At 43.3% G+C, this 18,457-nt stretch overlaps 2 protein-coding genes across 8 annotated transcripts in view; one reads left to right on the forward strand and one right to left on the reverse strand.

Annotated features, from left to right (window-relative positions):
- Nucleotides 1-16,710, reverse strand: part of LOC114873177 (homeobox protein extradenticle) — a 33,992-nt gene extending 17,282 nt beyond the window's left edge. For all 7 annotated transcript variants that reach the window (XR_003788885.2, XR_003788884.2, XM_029181215.2 and 4 more), the window contains exons 1-2: nucleotides 14,944-16,710; nucleotides 14,293-14,366 (exon numbers count right to left, since the gene is read on the reverse strand). Coding sequence is in view for 5 of the 7 variants with exons in the window: in XM_029181215.2 (XP_029037048.1) it covers nucleotides 14,293-14,366; nucleotides 14,944-15,176 (307 nt within the window). In the remaining 2 variants the exon portion in view is untranslated. The remainder of the gene's footprint in view (nucleotides 1-14,292; nucleotides 14,367-14,943) is intronic.
- Nucleotides 16,711-17,087: 377 nt separating this feature from the next.
- Nucleotides 17,088-18,352, forward strand: LOC114873243. Its single transcript, XM_029181358.2, has one exon. The coding sequence runs from the start codon at nucleotides 17,322-17,324 to the stop codon at nucleotides 18,300-18,302; it is 981 nt and encodes a 326-aa protein (XP_029037191.1). The 5' UTR covers nucleotides 17,088-17,321; the 3' UTR covers nucleotides 18,303-18,352.
- The last annotated feature ends 105 nt before the right edge of the window (nucleotides 18,353-18,457 follow it).

Genomic DNA, 18,457 nt, shown 5'->3' on the forward strand with positions numbered 1-18,457 from the left:
AAACAGAATGAGAGAAACGAGAAGAATAGAAAGAGCCGCAAACTGGTTGCAAGCAGATACGCAATGGAAAAAGAGAGAGGAGGTTTCGAATTGCCAGGAAAGACCAAAAAGCATCCCCGAACGTCGCTTTATCCAATGTATTTTTTACTTTCCTCGAATTCTTCAAATATTCCACAAGTGGAACATTTATTTATATTTATTTCTTTCGTCAAGAAATAAGCTTTGAGTGAATTCGTATCCTGACCCAGTTCAAAGGTCCTTTGAATCCTCGTTTCGCACCCAAAGGGAATCGATTCCCAAAATCCATTCAATTTTTTTCTCTCCCTCTCGACGTTTTCCTCGCTGGCAACCCTAATAAGGTCCAGATGTAAGACGGTGAGAACAAAAGAGGGGTAGAAGGAAGGTGGGAATGGCTGCTCTTTTAATTCGAGGGTGAATCCCGTAGGGTGAAGCTTGCACGTAGGCACAAAGGAGAAGCAAAAGTAGAAGACGAAGAAGAAGAAGAAGGCTGAGCGGAACCCAAGGGATCCGATATCGACACCATGCTGTAAGAATATCCGGCCTCTTCTCTGATTTACGAACGAAATCGAGACACAAGGCGTATTTCTGAGTTGCTGATATCGTGTTTCGCTTCGTTACGAACGCTGGTTCTACCTGGCTGCTTTCAAGAAAGGAAAAATCATCGCGTGTCGGGTATTATCGAATTGTTAGATCCTGCGAGGAAGACGATCTTCCACTCCGAACCCTTTATCCAACCATTTCTTTTGCATCGTGAATACTAACAAAAGCATTAACCCTTTGACGTACAAATGAAACAGAATTCAATGCGGCCGAAAAATACTATTTAATTTGGCTCAACTGAACAGTTATGTGGAAGCTTAGAAATAGAACATTTTATTTTAAAATTTGCATTGCTATATAACATTTAATCAGGTTGATATACAGGGTGTCTCGTTACTGATATGGAAATTGCATGGAAAAAGGGGACCTATGTTTTGGCCGAAGTGAAAAATCTTTTGCATTATTAGTTTAAAAGATATGACGGTCAAGTTTTGTTTTTCAAATGGAACCATAGATTTCTTTTCAGATCATGTAATAGTGCTTCTCAAATATTAATGTTAATACACAATAAGTCTAAAATGGCACATGAAATGAATGAAGTCTCCCAGACGTCATTGTATGTCAAGGGGTTAAAGAGGTAAAATTTAGATACACGAAGGGCAAATCTTCGCCAAGTTAGAAAATTCTTTGAAGAAATAGTAACGAACGTTTCAGCGTTTCGAGATAGAAGGGTGGGTCGCGGTTCCGGTTTGGAAGCCAGGTTTTCGCTGGTCGTTTCCCGTTCCTCCGGAGCCAGAACTTTTCCACGATTTCTTTCGCGCTTCGGCAATTCAGAGCTTCCGTTTCCGAAAAAGAATTTCTCGCGCTCTTCGCGATGTTTTTCCACCGTCGACACGCTCCCTTTTTTCTCTCACCCCTTGCCCTTTCTTTATCGCGTCCAGGCGGTCGGGTCGTTTTCTATCCAGAGTTCCGCGCGAGCATCGAATTCGCTCGACCGTATCTTCGCCGCGTTCCACTCCTTTCTGCTTTTATTATTTTCTTCCTTTCTCCAGCCACTTCCGGCGCGGCAATGGCACTCTGGCCCCTTTCCCGCGGCGTCGCCCACACCAGCTTTTCCAACCGCCGTAAATCAAAACTGGACACCGAAAACGCGGTCAAAGGTATGGTACGCGTTCGGTTCTATGTACCGGGTGTCGACAACGACGTTTCACAACATTCATTCAAAATTCTTGAAACGTTTGAAAATGCGAAAAGGAATATCGCCTTGCAACCAGGAAGAAGCAATAAAAAAAGAAAAAGATGAACAACGTGGAAGAAACATAGAATATTCGCCGGTAGCGGTGTCGGAAGGAAAGAGGGTGGAAGCATCGGCGGCCGTGGCTGTGGGGGTCGAATAAAATTTTACGGCCGCGAAATCGTCCAATAATTGTTACGGCTCGCTTTGATCGCGTAAAACACGTCGTAAATGTCGAAAGGGACGACCCCCTGGCCGACAGGAATTACTCTTAACCCCCTTACGGGGTATTATGCCGCATTACCGACGCTGCTGCTGCGTTTGCGTCTGCACGCTTATACCCTCACCCCCTATTTCTCTACTAGCTTCCTTTGTGTATCCCTTCGAAAATCTTATCCTTCGAGTAAAACTGACAGCTTGGTCAGATCCGCACCCCATAAAGTCGCTGAAGGGTGCAATATCTTTCGTTCTATAATAAATCTCGTTCAACGTCAGCGATTCTCAATTAGATCTTATAATTAACTGTCTCTAAAACGACGCGTTTTATCCTGCTATTTAAAGATCAACCCTTATTTTATCGAAACGAGTTCGGTCGTTACGTTTCAACTGTTAGCTTACAATTACACAACACCCTGTAGGTAGATCTATGCGAATGCCTTCCATGCTCGCGTTCGTGTACATACGTGTGAGAGTTGCACGAGTACTCGAGCGTGTCTAAGCGTGTACGTACCGCGTCGAGTACCATAGCATGCCTAGACCATTTCGCAGCATTCCTGCCATTCTAACATCCGCGTTTCATTAAAAGATCTTGCCCGAACTCTTGGCAGTTGCCGCACACAGCTACGAGAGGTGTATCAGACTCGTGGTGCGCTTGTTCGTAGCCGGTGACTACCTCGAAATAAAGAGAAAGAGATAAACGAGGTAAACGAGGAGAGAAGATGGAAAGAGCGGCCACGTAAGCGAGCACCGACTCTCGGTCGAGATATTTCTGCACCGTGTAATCTTTTTGCTTGAATATATTAACGGTGGTTCTTTTCGACCCGGAGATTGCTCCTACCGAGGCTGAAAAGAGGCTGAAGTTTACTGGCTAAATTCTGAGACGATGAGCTGTTCTCACAGGTTGCTCTGTTGCCAGGTAAAACTATTAAATCGTTTCATAGCAAACGATAAGTTTCAAAAGGCAGAGTTTAAAGTTAGCAGAAACGATGGTATAATATAAAATGACTGATTAGAAGAAGAAACGACACGACACCCTGTATGTAAGTTTACCGATGTACGAGAGAACGTATACGTAGCGGCGTCTCGAGGCAAATTAAGCCCCTCTGGCTCCGCTTCGGCTTCGTTATTGAAGTGGCATTCCTGCTCGGGAACCCTCGACGACCCGTCTCCTGTGTACGCCGCGACAACGATAATCAGACTTTTTAATAGCTTAATAACGACCGAAGATATTCGCGACGAGTTAACGAGGGCCGAGAGAACCACCCCGATCCCAACCCCCTCACCTAGCGAAATTTACTTTCCCCGATGATCTCTGTCGGCCGTCGAATCATCCCTCTTCCCTGTACAAATATGTCGAATGGATAAAAAATTTCAGAATATCTGGAAATAGAAAATGGATGAATTTTCATTTTGTCGCAAAACGGGGTTAAGGAAATGTTGCTGAGACTAAAGGATTCATCGTTGGAGAAAAAGAAAAAGAGAATGTTCAAGCGGATCGAGAAAGAAATTCTTATTGCCTGGCAAGTCCGGCTTTTCCGCAATATACAGCACAGGTGTACCGAATGTGTACACCCCCGTCCCACCCTCTCTCGTACACGTTCACTCGTCCGTAAGGGTAGAAACAACCCTGTGCACGCATGGTCAGGACCGTATTCTGTCTAGCGAAGCCCATTACTCTTTGCTCTTGTTTCGTTTTCTCTCTACCATAATATCCACCTTCCTTTTTTTCCACCCTCTTTTTTAATGCGATACACACAGTACGATACGATATCGTTTATAAAAAAAGAAAAACTCATCCTTTCTCCGACTGTTATTACGTTCTTCGTTACAGAAACTGGTCGAAATACTGTAGTAGTCTACCAGTTAATTTGAAAAATACTATAAAATCTCGAATACGATGCCCAGTGCATGATTTAACCTCGACAGTTTCTGGCGAAATGAAAATTTCTATAAAAATTGTGTTTACGTTCAGCGGAATTTACGACTTAAGTGGAACGTGTAAAAATAACAGATTCGATCCTCTACTCGAGCAAGTTGTAAAGTTGAACGGGAATAGTAATCGATCGAACGTACCTAACAACAGGCGGTCGTACGTACATCGTCTACGAAGCTTGTGTGCTCTATAACCCTTAAACGACTCTATATCCCACGTTTCGTTCCTCCGACAAACGAGCATCCGCGAGAAACCGGTAAACCAGTTTCCCCGGACATGCTTCCACCTTGTTATCAATCATTCATCCATAGTGTCTAGCCGAACTAACTGGAAAATCGAACCGATCATCACGGATAACTGCCACAAAAGGGTCACGTTAACCCGTTGAAGAGAAAAAAAAAGGTTTGCCTGGAAAGAAAAAAGAAACGGGAGGAAATATACCCTATAAAGCTTCCAGTCGAGTTTTTCCCGAAAGAAAAAAGGGGGGAAAATTCAATGGTTAATTCCATCGAATAAAAGTCCTACCTAAACCAAATACCCTCTGTACAACCCCTAAACTCCTCCCCGCTATGAGGGTGAAACTTTCGTTCGACCATTCGGTGTCGTTAAAATCCGATTTTCGATGGAAATAGAAAATCAGCGAGTATTCAAATTTTTGCAAGAAAATTCTTCGTTGTTTCTTCAAATCCGAATCGTTCGCCCCGTTAAAATCTGCTCGTTTTTCCTAGAAGCTTGTTATTTGTTATTTCCTGTGTGTGTGGCTGGAAAAATCCTGCTGAGCTGCGGAGTATTTCTTCCACGAAATTCTCTTTCTCTCGCGTACGAAGGCGTTCGAAGCGAGTAGAAACGTTTCCTTCCTCGTTCGTTCCCTTTTCCAAGGGTTGAAGCGAACACCGTAGCGGGCACATCGAGCAGAAGGGAAGAGGATAAGGTAGGGTGAGGATAGAGGGAGGGTTAGCTGGCTGGTTGGAAAAGAGGAGGGCTAGAGAGATGAGGGAGATACGGGGGGTGTAGAGAGCGACGTTCCTGGGGGTGGAGGCGCAGCAGGCAACGTGGCGTATTGATCGAGTGGCACCCTCTCACCCTCTTTCTCTCTCGTCGCGAGTAACAACACGGTTTTTCGAGCCACCCTGTATATTCGAGCGTCTGCGTTCGCGTTCCTAGACGAGACCATTCGACCGCGTGTGTCGCAACTTCCTCTCAACGTGTTTGCTGCTAACCACACGGTGGTCGCGCAGGGTTGAAATTCAAAAAGCACCGCATGAAGCGAGAGGTCTTGGAATTGTATAAACATCAATTACGTGTACGATACAGAGGGTGGATCAGACGAGATCTTACAAGTTCTTTTACTTTCAAGTACCTTATTTTTTGTTTCTACAGGAAATATGAAGAAAAGCACAGGTTCCAAACAGGCTGTAAATTTTTCCGCATAGACAGCCGAGTATCCCTTGTTCACGGATGGACAGGATACAGGGAGATCTTTTTCGCGTTTCATTTTCATGCCGGTGGCTCCCGTGGGTACCATAAACGCACGTCTCGTGTCGGTGTATCACCATTGGAAAAACTACCCCTCACCTTTTCTTCTCACCGCAATTCGGTTTCCCAACTAACGAGATCTCGTCTTCTTTATCTATATAAATTTCTACTCCGGTAAGATATTTCTTGACTGAAATGATTATTGGTGTAAAAGAAAAAAATGGATAACGCGGTCCTTTATAAAGACTCTAATGGAGCTATAGAGATCAGGGATGGTTTCTAGAGGGACTAGAGAAGGTAATCCGTCCCTGAGGAAGGGTGGACCGACGCCACTGTCGGCTCAGCTTCATCCCCGCCGTTCGTGACGAGAGGGTGAGGAGGGCGTTCGATATCAAATCGTTGAAAAACCATCGTGAAAGTATCGAGAATGAGAGCATCGCAGCGAAACACGTCGGCCCGTGCGATCCAATAACCGAAGAATTTTTCAATTTGCCCCGATCCTGGTAATTAACACGTTCCATGTCGCGTGGACCATCGATCACTTAACTTGGACCAATCTTTTTTCTTTTTTTTTTTTAATAAAAATGGCACTTTTGACTGCATTTTTATACACACGAAACTGCGATAAATTTATATCATCGACAAGAATGGGTGAATTTTCGTGGGAGGATTAAAAATTTGTGATCCGTGTGCCGAAACGGACGCAAACGGAAGCCTCTTTCGCGGCTGCAGAGACATTTTTCTCGCGGTTTCGCTGTGTATGCATAATGCATCCAGCCAGGATGCCGCAGAAGAAGACTTCTTTACGCGCAGAGAATTCGAAATCGTTCGTCGCGAAAATTCTTGCAACGATAGCGAGCGACTACTCCGTTTCAAAAAATTTACACAAACAGTCTCGGAAAAATGGCAGCCAAAAAAGATGATCCGTCCGTATCGCGGGAATATCTTTTAATCTTGTATCAGATAGGAAAAATCGAGTCAGTCCGAATGGAGGAGAGGGTAGAAATTAAAGCAGGTGCGTGATGGGAGGACAGGGTGCCCTGTACACTCTCGGAAACGTCATATTCGAGCGTGGTTCCCGTTTCTGTACCAGACACACGGGACCTGTTGCTGTCGAGTTTACGGTGTTTTTACGAGCGACGTTACAGCCACCCCTGAGCACGAGGGCTGAACATACCCCTCTTTCTCTCGCCCCGCGGAAACGATATCCCTCGTCTCATTGCCAGCACCTATGCGAACGGTAGCAACGAGAAAAAGAGAGGAATAGAAACCGAAACGACTGTCCGTTTATCTCTGCCCTTCCCTACTTGCTCGCTTTCTCTTTCGATCGTCGAAAACAAACGATCCGACGAATAAATGACACGGATCGTCGCTCGACGATCAAATTCGAATCGAATATCGTTTGTCGGGTGAGAAATGAAATTCGATAACAATTTAAAAGATAATCCCTCGTTAGTCTTTAGATGCGTCGAGATACAAAAATGAAATAATTTCTTAGAGAAAGATAAGAGAAATTTGTCTGCCACGGTCGATAGAAGATGCGAGAAAAGTGGAGGAGAGAAGATTCGGCTGACTTCCGACGAGACAGAGCGGTGTGTATAGGAGGGTTGGTAGAAACAAGCGGTAAGTTCAGGGAGAGTCGAGAAAGTTTCCGCTCGTCGTCGACACTGGCTACCAAAACTTTCCAACTACCGAGTTTTGTCTCGCGCAATTAGAAGTTCCTTGTATTATTCATAGCTAAGCTCGCTCTTTCTCTCCTTTCCTAACTCTTAGCTTCTTCTTCCTCTTCTTCGTCTTCTTCTTCCAGCCTGGATTCCGCTTCGTTCCTCAGTTCGGCAGCCGAGATGTGCTCGCTCGCTCGGTTCTTCGTAACGCGCAAAACTCAAAGACCACCACGAACGAAGAAGAGGCGCAAGTCGCGCACGGTTCATGAATTTTAATGAAATTTCCAGCCGGAGATGGAAGAAGCTCCTTCGTGTTACTCCCTGTTCTTCCAGCTCTGCTTCTTCTTTCTCCTTTATTCCAACGCGTACACGCGTGCACCGGTGTCGGTGATTCTCTTGCTGATCTATGCCCTCTACGTGCTGCTCGATATTCGCCTCGAAACACCTCGTCTTTCCTTACTATTCCACATACGTGAGGCTAACAATTGAACCTCGCGATACCTCTGTGCCGTATTCCCAGACGATACCGTTCAAAGGTTCGAGTCATGACTGTCACGAAGATCGTCCGTAGAGATGGGATCCGAGTTCGTACGTTGCATGCAGGAATAGCAACGATCCCTCGTTCCGAAAACTCTCGGAACTCTGACCAGTCGGTTCGTTAACGACGAACTAATGTGCACGCGATGCGATTCACGATATATCGCGGCACCGATGAGCCTGTCCGTGGTGCACACGCGAGCAATTCGTTCCGCGATAAAATTATCCTGATACGATTTTCCAATGACATACGTGCGATGTTCGTCTCAAGGACGAGCTGTCACTCGCTTGTCATCTTGTACTCCGACGGAATCGGAATGGAATTAAATGAACGATAACAGTCGGGATCGTATGTAAGGCACGTAACAACGTACGCGTACGTTTCGATACCGAGTGCAAAGTAGCCATGTTTGTTCAACATAATATTATTACTCGCAAGGAAGTGCCGAGTGCATGTAACACACTGACTTCGACCTCGTACACCGAGATTTCACGATAATAAAAACCGAAAGGAGATGTAAAGATACTGGTATCGATCCCAGGAATCGCGTAGATCTCGTTATCCCTAAAGATAAGTGTAACGCATTAAAAGTTGCAGAAGAAAATTGTACGAACAGTGGAAATAATCGAGGAACTCGTTAACCGTGAAGTGGCTGGATGGAAGAAACCGATGACAGGTAAAGGGAAACTGATTAGGATTCGAGGGGAAGAAAGGGGCGGTGAATCGAAGAAAATAAAAAGGGCAAGGTTATATTCCATTGGGAATACAAAAAGGGCCTAAACGATCCACGGTACGAGCTTCTCCTCGCCCCATGCAATCTCCATAGAATTACCATACGATTAAGAGAATACCGACCCCCGGTGCACCGTACACCAGAGCCAACGCTAGCCCTCGAGAGTCTTCCAATTAGCCTCTCGAAAGATCGTTCTTCCTCTCGTCTATATAGATTCCGCACACGGTCACCGGAGGAGGACATAAGATCTCGGATATACGCCAGCCAGATAATCAGGATAAACGTAAGCGGAGAACCTGTTAAAAAATCGACGACAAGACGACTGGACGCCAGATCGTATTTCGTTCTTCCACCCTTTAACGCCAGGAAACCAACTGAACCAGTAAGCTTCGCTACCCGTACGGGGTGTTTCAAAGAGAAAACGTTTAATTGCCGGTGAGAAAAATTGGAGCTTGAGATTCGATAAAGCGGAGCACGCGAGCGTGTAAAACACGCGTACACTTATATCGCACGGTGGACACGGTATCGGGTACTTTCCTTCTTTCTCCAGCTTTCTCTCTGTCCCTCGGTTTACGAGCTTATTTTACTGGATTTTTATGATATAACGTACCCGCACCTAGCTACGGCTCGAAGTTTATAGGTTTGCGAGATTTTATCGTGGCGTAACGTATGGTTTGTTAAATCGAGCCCCCCCTGCGCCCATACGCGGGTCCTGCACGCCGATTCATGGACGAGAGAGCACACTGCTTGAAACACGCACGATGAATTCCGCAAAGGGGCCCTTCCTCTTGACTGCCGAGATATTTATCGCTCGGTACGACGACCCAACTGGATCGCTCGTGTTTATTTTTTTCGGACCCTTAACGCGTTTTCGTTCGCCACTCGACGAGCTTCTTTAAGCAGGGAGTAAAAACGCGGGTATGAAAATTCGTGATAATACGAAAGATTTTTCTTATCGAAATAACATAAGGCACCGGGAAGCAACCTCTCCGCGTACCTCACTGCAACGGCTTGCATATTTATAGGCTTTGATAAAAGCTTATTGTATTATCAAGCAATAACGTTACCGTAATGCTTGGCGGTAGATAAGATACAATATACGCGCACTTTAACAAGGATTGACGTAGGTGTTTATTGTTCGGAAAACAAGTCGAATGGCGCGAGAAAAGAAAAGAAAAGAAAATTCAAGAATAAATAAACGAACATGGAGATAACCTTGCTTCGTTGAGATATTTTTGGAGCCACCTTCGGATGTTACGAATCGCCAACGCGTACCTACCAGGCATTTGCCTCTCGAGAAGCTTTGATTTCTCGATACGAAACGATATCGAGTGGAAAAAATAGTAGGAAATGGGAAATAATGGGAAGGAATAGTAGGAAGAGACGAAAGAAGCCGTGTAGCGGAGTAATGATACGGTGAACAAAAGAAAATCCAAGAGAACGAGCCAGCATTGTGCTGTCAAGTCGTACACGACAGTTACGCTGCTGTCCCGTTAACGGAATTGCACTTAAGTCGCTTTAATTGCGCGGAGTTACTGACCGGAAGTCGTCGTTATGGTCATCGCCCTCGCAAAAGGATCTTCTCCCTTGAACCTTGCCGATCCTCCTCGATACAGCGAATCTCGATCGTCGAATATAAGGAATACTAATTACGTTTCACACTTGCGTGAAACAATTTCGCCAAGTTTCAAGATCGATCGGCTAGAAATGGTATTCAGAAGTAAAGTCGCGGCGAAGTTAGCGTGAAATACCTTTGTTGCAGGTAAAAGCTCTCTCGCCACGATATTCACGGGTAAATAACAGACACCGGTACCCTGGCTACGATGCAACCTTAAAAAGTTTTCGTAATAAATCAGCGGACAATACGACAGGCTGGAATCGGACAAATCTCGTTAGTCGAGTCGAAGAAGTTTGAGTCTGTCCCAGGGGAGAGCAGAAAAGCCGGTTCACCTTGGTTGCTGGAGAACCCATCTGCATGCGGGGACCGTGGACTAAGAAGAAGCCGAAGAAGCAGAAGAAGTATAAGAAGAAGAAGAAGAAGAAAAGGAAATCGAAGCTAGGGGAACGACATTCCAACTGGGGTCGGGATGAGAAGCGTCATCTCTTGGAAAACCGCCGCTACACACCTTTCTACCTTTTGCCCGGAGATACAACTGAAATGGTCGATCCAGAAGAAAATTTAATACATATATATTTACATCGTGGAAAATCTACTACTTCGATTTACGATTATTGCACAACAGACGCCGCAGCGTGTAACTCGCGTGCAGAATCGCGTGAGACAAACAAATATGCGGAACGTTGCGCAAGCTTTAATTAAAGTGAGCGCCGTCTAATTAACGTGGAACATACGTTTAACTCTTACGAGAACACAATGTTCATTAAGAAAATTGTAGAGCAGACTGCTAATTATCCTTCGATCATATCGATAAAAATTAACGGACACGTCGTTGAAATGAATTTTAATGCTTCCAATTTTAGTCGGTCACGAGAACTGGAAGAAAAAAGAAGGCTTTCCCGATGGGGAACGGCTATTTTCACGAGCCTGTCTAAATATAATTTCACTCACGATCACGACGGAACGATAGAATATTTTTATACCGAGGAAAGGTCGACGAACGACAAACGGAGATGAAAATAAGTCCCGGAGTTTAGAGAATACAATCTGCGACGCTTTATGTTCCTACGGAGAAAGCAATCGGAATCGATAGATTGGAGAGTGCGAGAAAGGTTCGTTCGCGAAAACACTTACGTGGATGTGTGAAATAAAACAAGATCACCATTGGAAGGTAGCCAAATGGAGTATGGATTTTTAATTGCCACAGGGTGAAACGGGATTACGTTAAGGTTGCTGGAAGAATTCTGAATCGAGGGTGGTTGATCAACGCGTGGCTGACCTGTCCTAACTAAATGACGATAAATCGGAAGTGATATGGGAAGAGTTGACAGAGAGGAAAGGGGTGGTAGAGGGAAGACCCCGGAACTGATTGCAGTCAAGTTACAATTTCGAAACACACGAACGTTACACGCGTTGACAAACGATAAATAAAGCTGACCACCGATCGGTGAACAGTGCTGGCAATCGATAGCGACCGGGTCTTTGATTAATTACAGAGGCACACGCGATCGTTCCTAGGAATTAACTGTTTCGGCTATTTTGAAATTGAACTCGATTAGAGAGCCAAATATATCATCGTGTTACATAAATACAAGAAAGGCAAGATTTATGAAACAGTTCACGGTAGAAAAGAAGAATTCCATGATTCTTCGAACGGAATTACCATTTTCGAATTACTATACCTCCCGTCACGGATTCACATCGACACCGAGCAGAATATTTTTAGATGACCACGGTATGTGGCACCGACGATTATACCACCGCTGCGAACAGCTATCCAGAGAAAAGATCTCCTGGACGACCAGGAGGACGAGGATGGAGAAGAAAAAACGGATTACGGGTTGTTCGAGAGACAGGCCGAAGAAATCCCGCGGATTTCGAACCCTCTAACCCTCTCTCCCACTGTTTCACCTACCCTTCTTGGGATCTTGGTCACGGTCCCACGGGAAATCGGTCTAAACGGGCTCGTCCAGAACAGGTTTTCGAGGATCACCGCCACGTTTCAAAGAGTAGCCGTTTCGTATGACCGTGACAAATCGTCGTCGCCTCGAGACTAACGCTTCCAGGCTATCAATCACGATGAAAGATATTCAAATGTTAGTGCAGTCCATTAAAAATAAATTTCTCCTACGCGTACGGAGGATACAAAATCATTGACCATTTTCGACGAGTCGTAACGCGTACAGTGATTCTCCGTGCACTCCAGAATTAATCGAAAGGTATAAAGGTTGAATCGCTCGTTGAACGCGATCAAAATGAAGCGTAACGTTTGTAATACCAGTTGCAAGCTGCCGCAACGTTTATCGGTGGCGAATAAGAGAAAAGGGTGAATAAAATAAAAAGAAAAAAAGGTATGTCGAATGGGGAGAAATCTGACTCGGTACGGCCCTGATCCGAAGTTATCCGAGCTCCACGAGAGAGCCGATTATATTAAATGGCTGGTAAAACGGTCTGCTTAACATAGCGTTTATCTGCTCCTCTTGGTTTTACTACTTTTTCACTGCCTCGTCAGCCATTGCCCATAAACTCTGCTACAAGCCTTTGCCTCTTTTCCTCTCTCTTCATCCCCTGTCGCTTGCCGCCACGCTACCCCCTATACATTTTTCACCGTATATGTATTCCTCCATGTCTGACCTATGGATGCATACACGCAGTTACGCGCATGTACGTGTATACTTAGAGAGGCTCATAAAGAATACAGAACCATTAAAACGATTCATCCTCTCGAGTGAGCCCATCATACTTTGACGCCTTTTTTGTTTACGCCTGTATCTTTTTTACGCTCTTCACTCTGTTATACACTTCCTCGATTGAAAGGGTTCTCTCGTGAACCCGATTAACCCCTTTGCTACAAATTAAATTCTTTTCTTCGTAATTCCTCGAATCCATGAATCGTAATTAAAATTTAACCCTTACGTGGAAATACGAGTACCCGTTTCCCTGTACAACAGGTATTATGACTGTTTTCTACCGAGATTCGTACGAAGAAAATGACTTCGAAACTGCAAACAACCGATACGTAGTCAACAATTACGAGAACCTTGAATCCTTAATTACGCTATTACGGTATAGCTGAACACGTGCGTTGGCTAGCTCATTATCGACGTACGTACACCTCGAACACGAGTTAACCAGCTTTTATTTTTCAAAACATGGTAAAGTAATTCTTAAAAAGCCATATTGCTTAAATGATTCTAGACGAAATTCTTTCGACGACTTCACCGCTCCGCGACGTATAAAAAGGAGCATCATTTTCAACGACTAAGGGCTACCTTTCGCCTCCCTCTCGAATTTTATCGAAGAAACGTACACAACGGACGATGTACGTGGAATGTCGTCGACGTCGAACCCTCGACCAGCACAATACCACCCTCGTCGCGAGGAAGAAGAAAACTAGCGAACCCATGAACCTTGGAAGAGTGGTAGTGGGAGAGACAAGAGAGAAAAATGTGCGTAGATATAGGCGTACAGGGTGTCTGCGATAATTTCATACAGTCCCGTTACATCCTATCCATTAACGATGCAGGAAAAACAGAATTCGCTCTCGCAATAGAATTTTCCTTAATTAACAGTATCATTTTTATGCGAACAAAAATTTTGTAAGTTGAATGGTTATTTTATAACGAGAGTGTATCGGTTGTGCGCGAACACCCTGTATACTGGAGGACGGAACGACGTGAAAGAGGGTGGCTTAGCACGAGGGGCGTGGTGGCCTCACCACCCCCATCAAACGACCAGGCAGAGAAACTACTTTTGGGGTAGTCGACCAACGCACACCTCTTTCTCTACCACCCCACCACCTCAACCTCCCCCTCCTACTGTTGTTCAGCCGTTTCGAGTCGAGCCAAACCACCCCTAGCACCCCAAAAATAATTGCGCGTTTCGTGGTCTCTTGATCCGCGCGTAAAAGTAATCCAAACATCGCATAAAAATTATGTTTACGAGTTTCGAATGGGTGGAAGGGTCGGGTCGACCCCCCTGCAGCGTGGGTAGACAGGACCGACGGTGCACCCGAAAACGTATCAACAGCCTCGTATCCGCTCTACTCTAGATAGGGATCTCTTTCTAGGAATTTTCTTCGGGATTGTTTAGAATTCGCGTGTGAGAGCGTCACGAGTTACGAGGTGATCGTACTTTTATAGAGTGCTCTCTTATCTCGTTTGCCGTCTATTTAATCGGTCGTCATTTATCGCGAGAATCGAGAGACGGTGACTTAGCGATACAAAATCCGATTATGTATACGTATATGTACCAGGGGGACTGAGTGGAGCAAACGTAGCGAATGGCACGAAGAAAGCTAACATAATAAAACTCACCTGTTTTCTCCTTGATTTCACAAAGAACCGAAAATAGGGCTGGCTTCATTCTGTGGCAATTCAGCGTATGTTTTCTGCAAAGGCAAAAAAAATACGTGAATCCTACATAGGGAGGTACATTAGTAACAAACATTTTCTATGGTGATACAAATAAAAAAAAGAAACATTCTGTTGGCGACGGCATATATTTTAGCAAAGCTGCATGATCGTGGACCAATAATACGAAGATAAACGCGGTCTTATCACGCTCTCGAACGCGCGTATACAATCTAAGTTACAGCTTGTCATTATCACTACACCTACCATACTCGTCACTCAACAGTTTACTCGAAGCTATAAAATCTCAAGAAGCATCGTAAAAAATAATGTTTACTTCCTCCGGAAGAATTTGTATCATCGTGTCGTAAGACATTTGACGGTGATCAACATAACCTGCTTTTCATTACGATTTCCAACGATCAACGAATGCTACGTTAAACGACGAAATGAAAGTTAAACGTATCATCGAGAAAAACGAACGTCTTTTTATATGACGACAGGGAGATCCTCGAAAAGGATTTAGCTAATTGTGACATAGCAAATTGCAAAGATAATAATGTGTCTTTGAGGTATTAAAAAATGGCGGCTGATCGGATCTCGAGTGGGACTTACCTCGCCTGCGCTTCGTCCAAACTTTGATCGGTGATGTTCATGATTTGTTGTAAAATTTCACTGATGTCCTGTTTTCTGGCCTCGACGGCCTGGTCCGGACCTTGTGTCGCAGTTCCATCTACGGGTCCCATGCTACCGTATCCGGCGGTATTTTGGGCCCCCTGGCCCTGATTCCCTCCCATCAAACCAACACCTGATCCTCCGTGTTGCAGCATCCTGCCAGTTTCATCCATCAACCGTAGACTGCAGCACTAAGAATATTATCCGCCGCCTTTCTCGTGGTCTCTTTTTATTTCCGTCGCAGGAGTGAATTTGTTAACACAACACTCGCGGACGTGTATCGTATACCAGGTGTCGCGCAAAAAACACGACTGTACAAACAACCGTCGTCCCGCTCTTTCACTTTAACGACGATTTCTGTATATACCTCGAAGAAAATATGTATGTGTTCTCATGCACGTGCTCTTTCTCTCTCTCTTTCGTTCATGCGACACTTCGTATGGAAGCCCCGGACAGGCATGCACTTGCAAAAATATAATCTCTTGTAAACAATATACCGAACTCTTTGAAAAAACAAACGTGATCTACGAGGATAAGAGATGCTCGTAACGCGCGGCACGATCCGCTTGGAGGTTATGCCGCCGTGGCCTTTGTCTCTTACGTATCGTTTGGCGTTTTAACTTGCTTTCGCTCCTCTTTCTCGGTCTCTCTTTCCGTCTCACTCGTCCGCTTTGCTCTTTCTCTTTCTCTCGTTTTTCTCTCTTTCCCTTTCTCGATGCCCTTCGTTATCCTTTTTACTTCAGTTTGCTTCCCTTTCGTACGTTTTCCCTCTCACACTCCTCGTATTTCTCCGTTGCTCAGGAACACTCGCGTTGCATTTAATAAGCGATTTTCTAGTTGGTATACACACTACAGGGGGATGATGAAAATGGTGCCTTCGGTAGCTTTTAAACTTGACGGATTGTCGGATTTTACGTATACGCGGTTATGTCGACGGTCGCCGTCGCGTCAGGCCCGCACTCTCCTTTCACTGGATCTTTTCCTCGGCTCGGTAAGGATTCTCGTAGAAGCTGAGGAAAATCGGCGTTCTTCGAGCCATCCGCGCACGGACGTCACACACCAACTCTCCGCCTTACAAGGCAACGCGCGGACCGACCGTTTCTGTCGCTCTTTTCACTCTTCTCGGCCGCGAGCGACAGCTACGCTCCTGAAACGTACGCGTGTTCGTGCGTTCATGTACGTCGCAATACTTGGTGTGCGTGCGTACGTGAGCCAATCGGCGGCCATAACAGCCGCCTCGACCAATCAGAACGTTCGATTCATTCCTTTCTTTCTCCTTCTGATCTGTCTATCTCGTTCGCTTTCTCCTGTTATTGTCCGCGTGCGCATCCACTTACAATGCGATTTCGCCGCTTTTCCTAATCGTATTCGCTTAACCTGTTTTACGAACCTCAAAAGTTTTAGCAAACTTATACAAAAATATCTCGGAACTGATTCATCGAAGCACTATTCATAACGATTCAAATCAGAATCAACTGTCGTAGAAACAAACCAAAATCTTTTACCTCCTATATTTCAACGGGCGCAAACTCCGCCCATTTCTTCAAGTTATTTTTTTTTCATTACCACTAATTTTAATCGTATACACTTATGTCGTTACTAGGCACAATCTTATTGAGAAAATATGAGCCAAATCAAATATTTAATCGTAACTTTACTTTACCGAATGCTGTACGGATAAAACGAGGGAACTTCAGACTTGGAAAATGTAAATTACAAGTCTGACAATGCGCAAGTCTATTGCAAAAACATGGCTGCCCGGTCGACCATTTTAAAAAGGCGGGAAAATATGACTGTTCATTTAAAATAAAAAATGTTTCTTTTTTTAATCGTCTAATAACAAGACACAACATTTTACAATTACTCGAATAAAATGTCACGAATATAAGCAAAAGATAAATCTATTCGTTTCAACGTATACCGTACTATTTCTTTGTACTACACTAATTTATAATGTGTGACACTAATATAACAAATAATTTTAATAGTTTATATATAATATATGTTTAAAAATATTTTCTTTATTGGTAATAAGCAGCTAATTTCATGACATCATATATATATTTTGCTAACTTCACAACCGTACCATATTTAATATAACCTAGCCAAAGAGTAGGTGTACCTCCTCTTTGACCTAGCGTTTCTTACAAGTTTGTATTGTACATATGTTGTAGATTTCAAAATATACATCACACGTTTTGGCTGTGTATCTTCTAACGGTATAACCAAGTATACGTATACACATACATAATTATAAATAATTTATTTTCTTAAAACCACTGTTTTCTACATATTTTAAAACCGCGTTTTATATAATTATGGATGATGAAAAGTATTATCATAAGAAATTAGATGGTTCTTATGTTGTACATTTTCCTAATAGTAAAGGACTAAGTAAGAGTGAAATCCAAGAAATATTTTGTGGTTTTGGGAATGTTTTGTCTGTAGATGATCGTGGACAGTCCCATGGATTATGTTTTGTAAGATATGAAAACTGTGAAGATGTTATACGTTGTATTAGAGGTTTTAAAGATCATCGCTATATTAAGATCTTACCACATAAAAGTAAAATAAAAACAATGAATACAAAGCTAAGATCACAAAACCAAAATAATAATATTTTGAAACAAGATAGTTCAAAGGATCAGTCACAAAATAAACAATCAAAAAATGATCAATGGAATTATCAAGCTGATTCTAATATATCAAAATCATTATCAGCAAAGAGTACAAATAATTCTAATGGTAATGGGATGGACAATGAAGATTTTTCTGACACTAGTTTCAGCAGTTCAATACAGACAATTAACAGTGAAGGTGGTTCCTGTAAAAGAACATTATCTTTAAAACAGCTTAGGTTGAAAAACTTACAAAGAGCTGCATTGAATAATTCATTGCCTTCAGATGCTTATACTAACAGTTCAAAGAAATCTAAACAAATATCTGATATGGATGAAATCCCAGCTTTAGTTTGTACTAATAAAAATTATGGAACCAATAACACAAAATTCTCTAAATTGTCTTCAGTGGTTGTTCAAGCTCAAGAAGTAATTGTAGCCAACATTCATCCCAGTTTAAGCATTCATTATCTGTTACATCTTTTTGAAAAATACAACCCAATAGCTGTATCTCTCATGATGACAATACCAAAATCAGGAATAAGATATTGCCATGTTTATTACAAAACATTAGAAGATGCATTTGCAACTGTAGAAGAATTTGATAAGAGTCTATTACGTGGAAAAAATCTTATAGTTTCAACATCACAGAAGTTAATGGAAGAAGCCTGGCAATCATAAATAATTATTTCACATCCTACATCACATTTAATATAAGTAGCATATTTTCATTAACATTTTATCAAATAATTTTTTAGATTAAAGTGTCATCTGTATTACCTATATGACTTAAAAATAATATTAATACTCATAAAAATAAAAGAAAGTAACAATTT

The sequence above is a fragment of the Osmia bicornis genome, chromosome 12, assembly GCF_907164935.1.
Source record: "Osmia bicornis bicornis chromosome 12, iOsmBic2.1, whole genome shotgun sequence".
In the NCBI taxonomy this organism is placed as follows: domain Eukaryota; kingdom Metazoa; phylum Arthropoda; class Insecta; order Hymenoptera; family Megachilidae; genus Osmia; species Osmia bicornis.

What these genes read in the sequence shown, in the direction of transcription:
- LOC114873243 (XM_029181358.2), top strand. Translation starts at nt 17,322, where the DNA reads ATGGATGATGAAAAGTATTATCATAAGAAATTAGATGGTTCTTATGTT.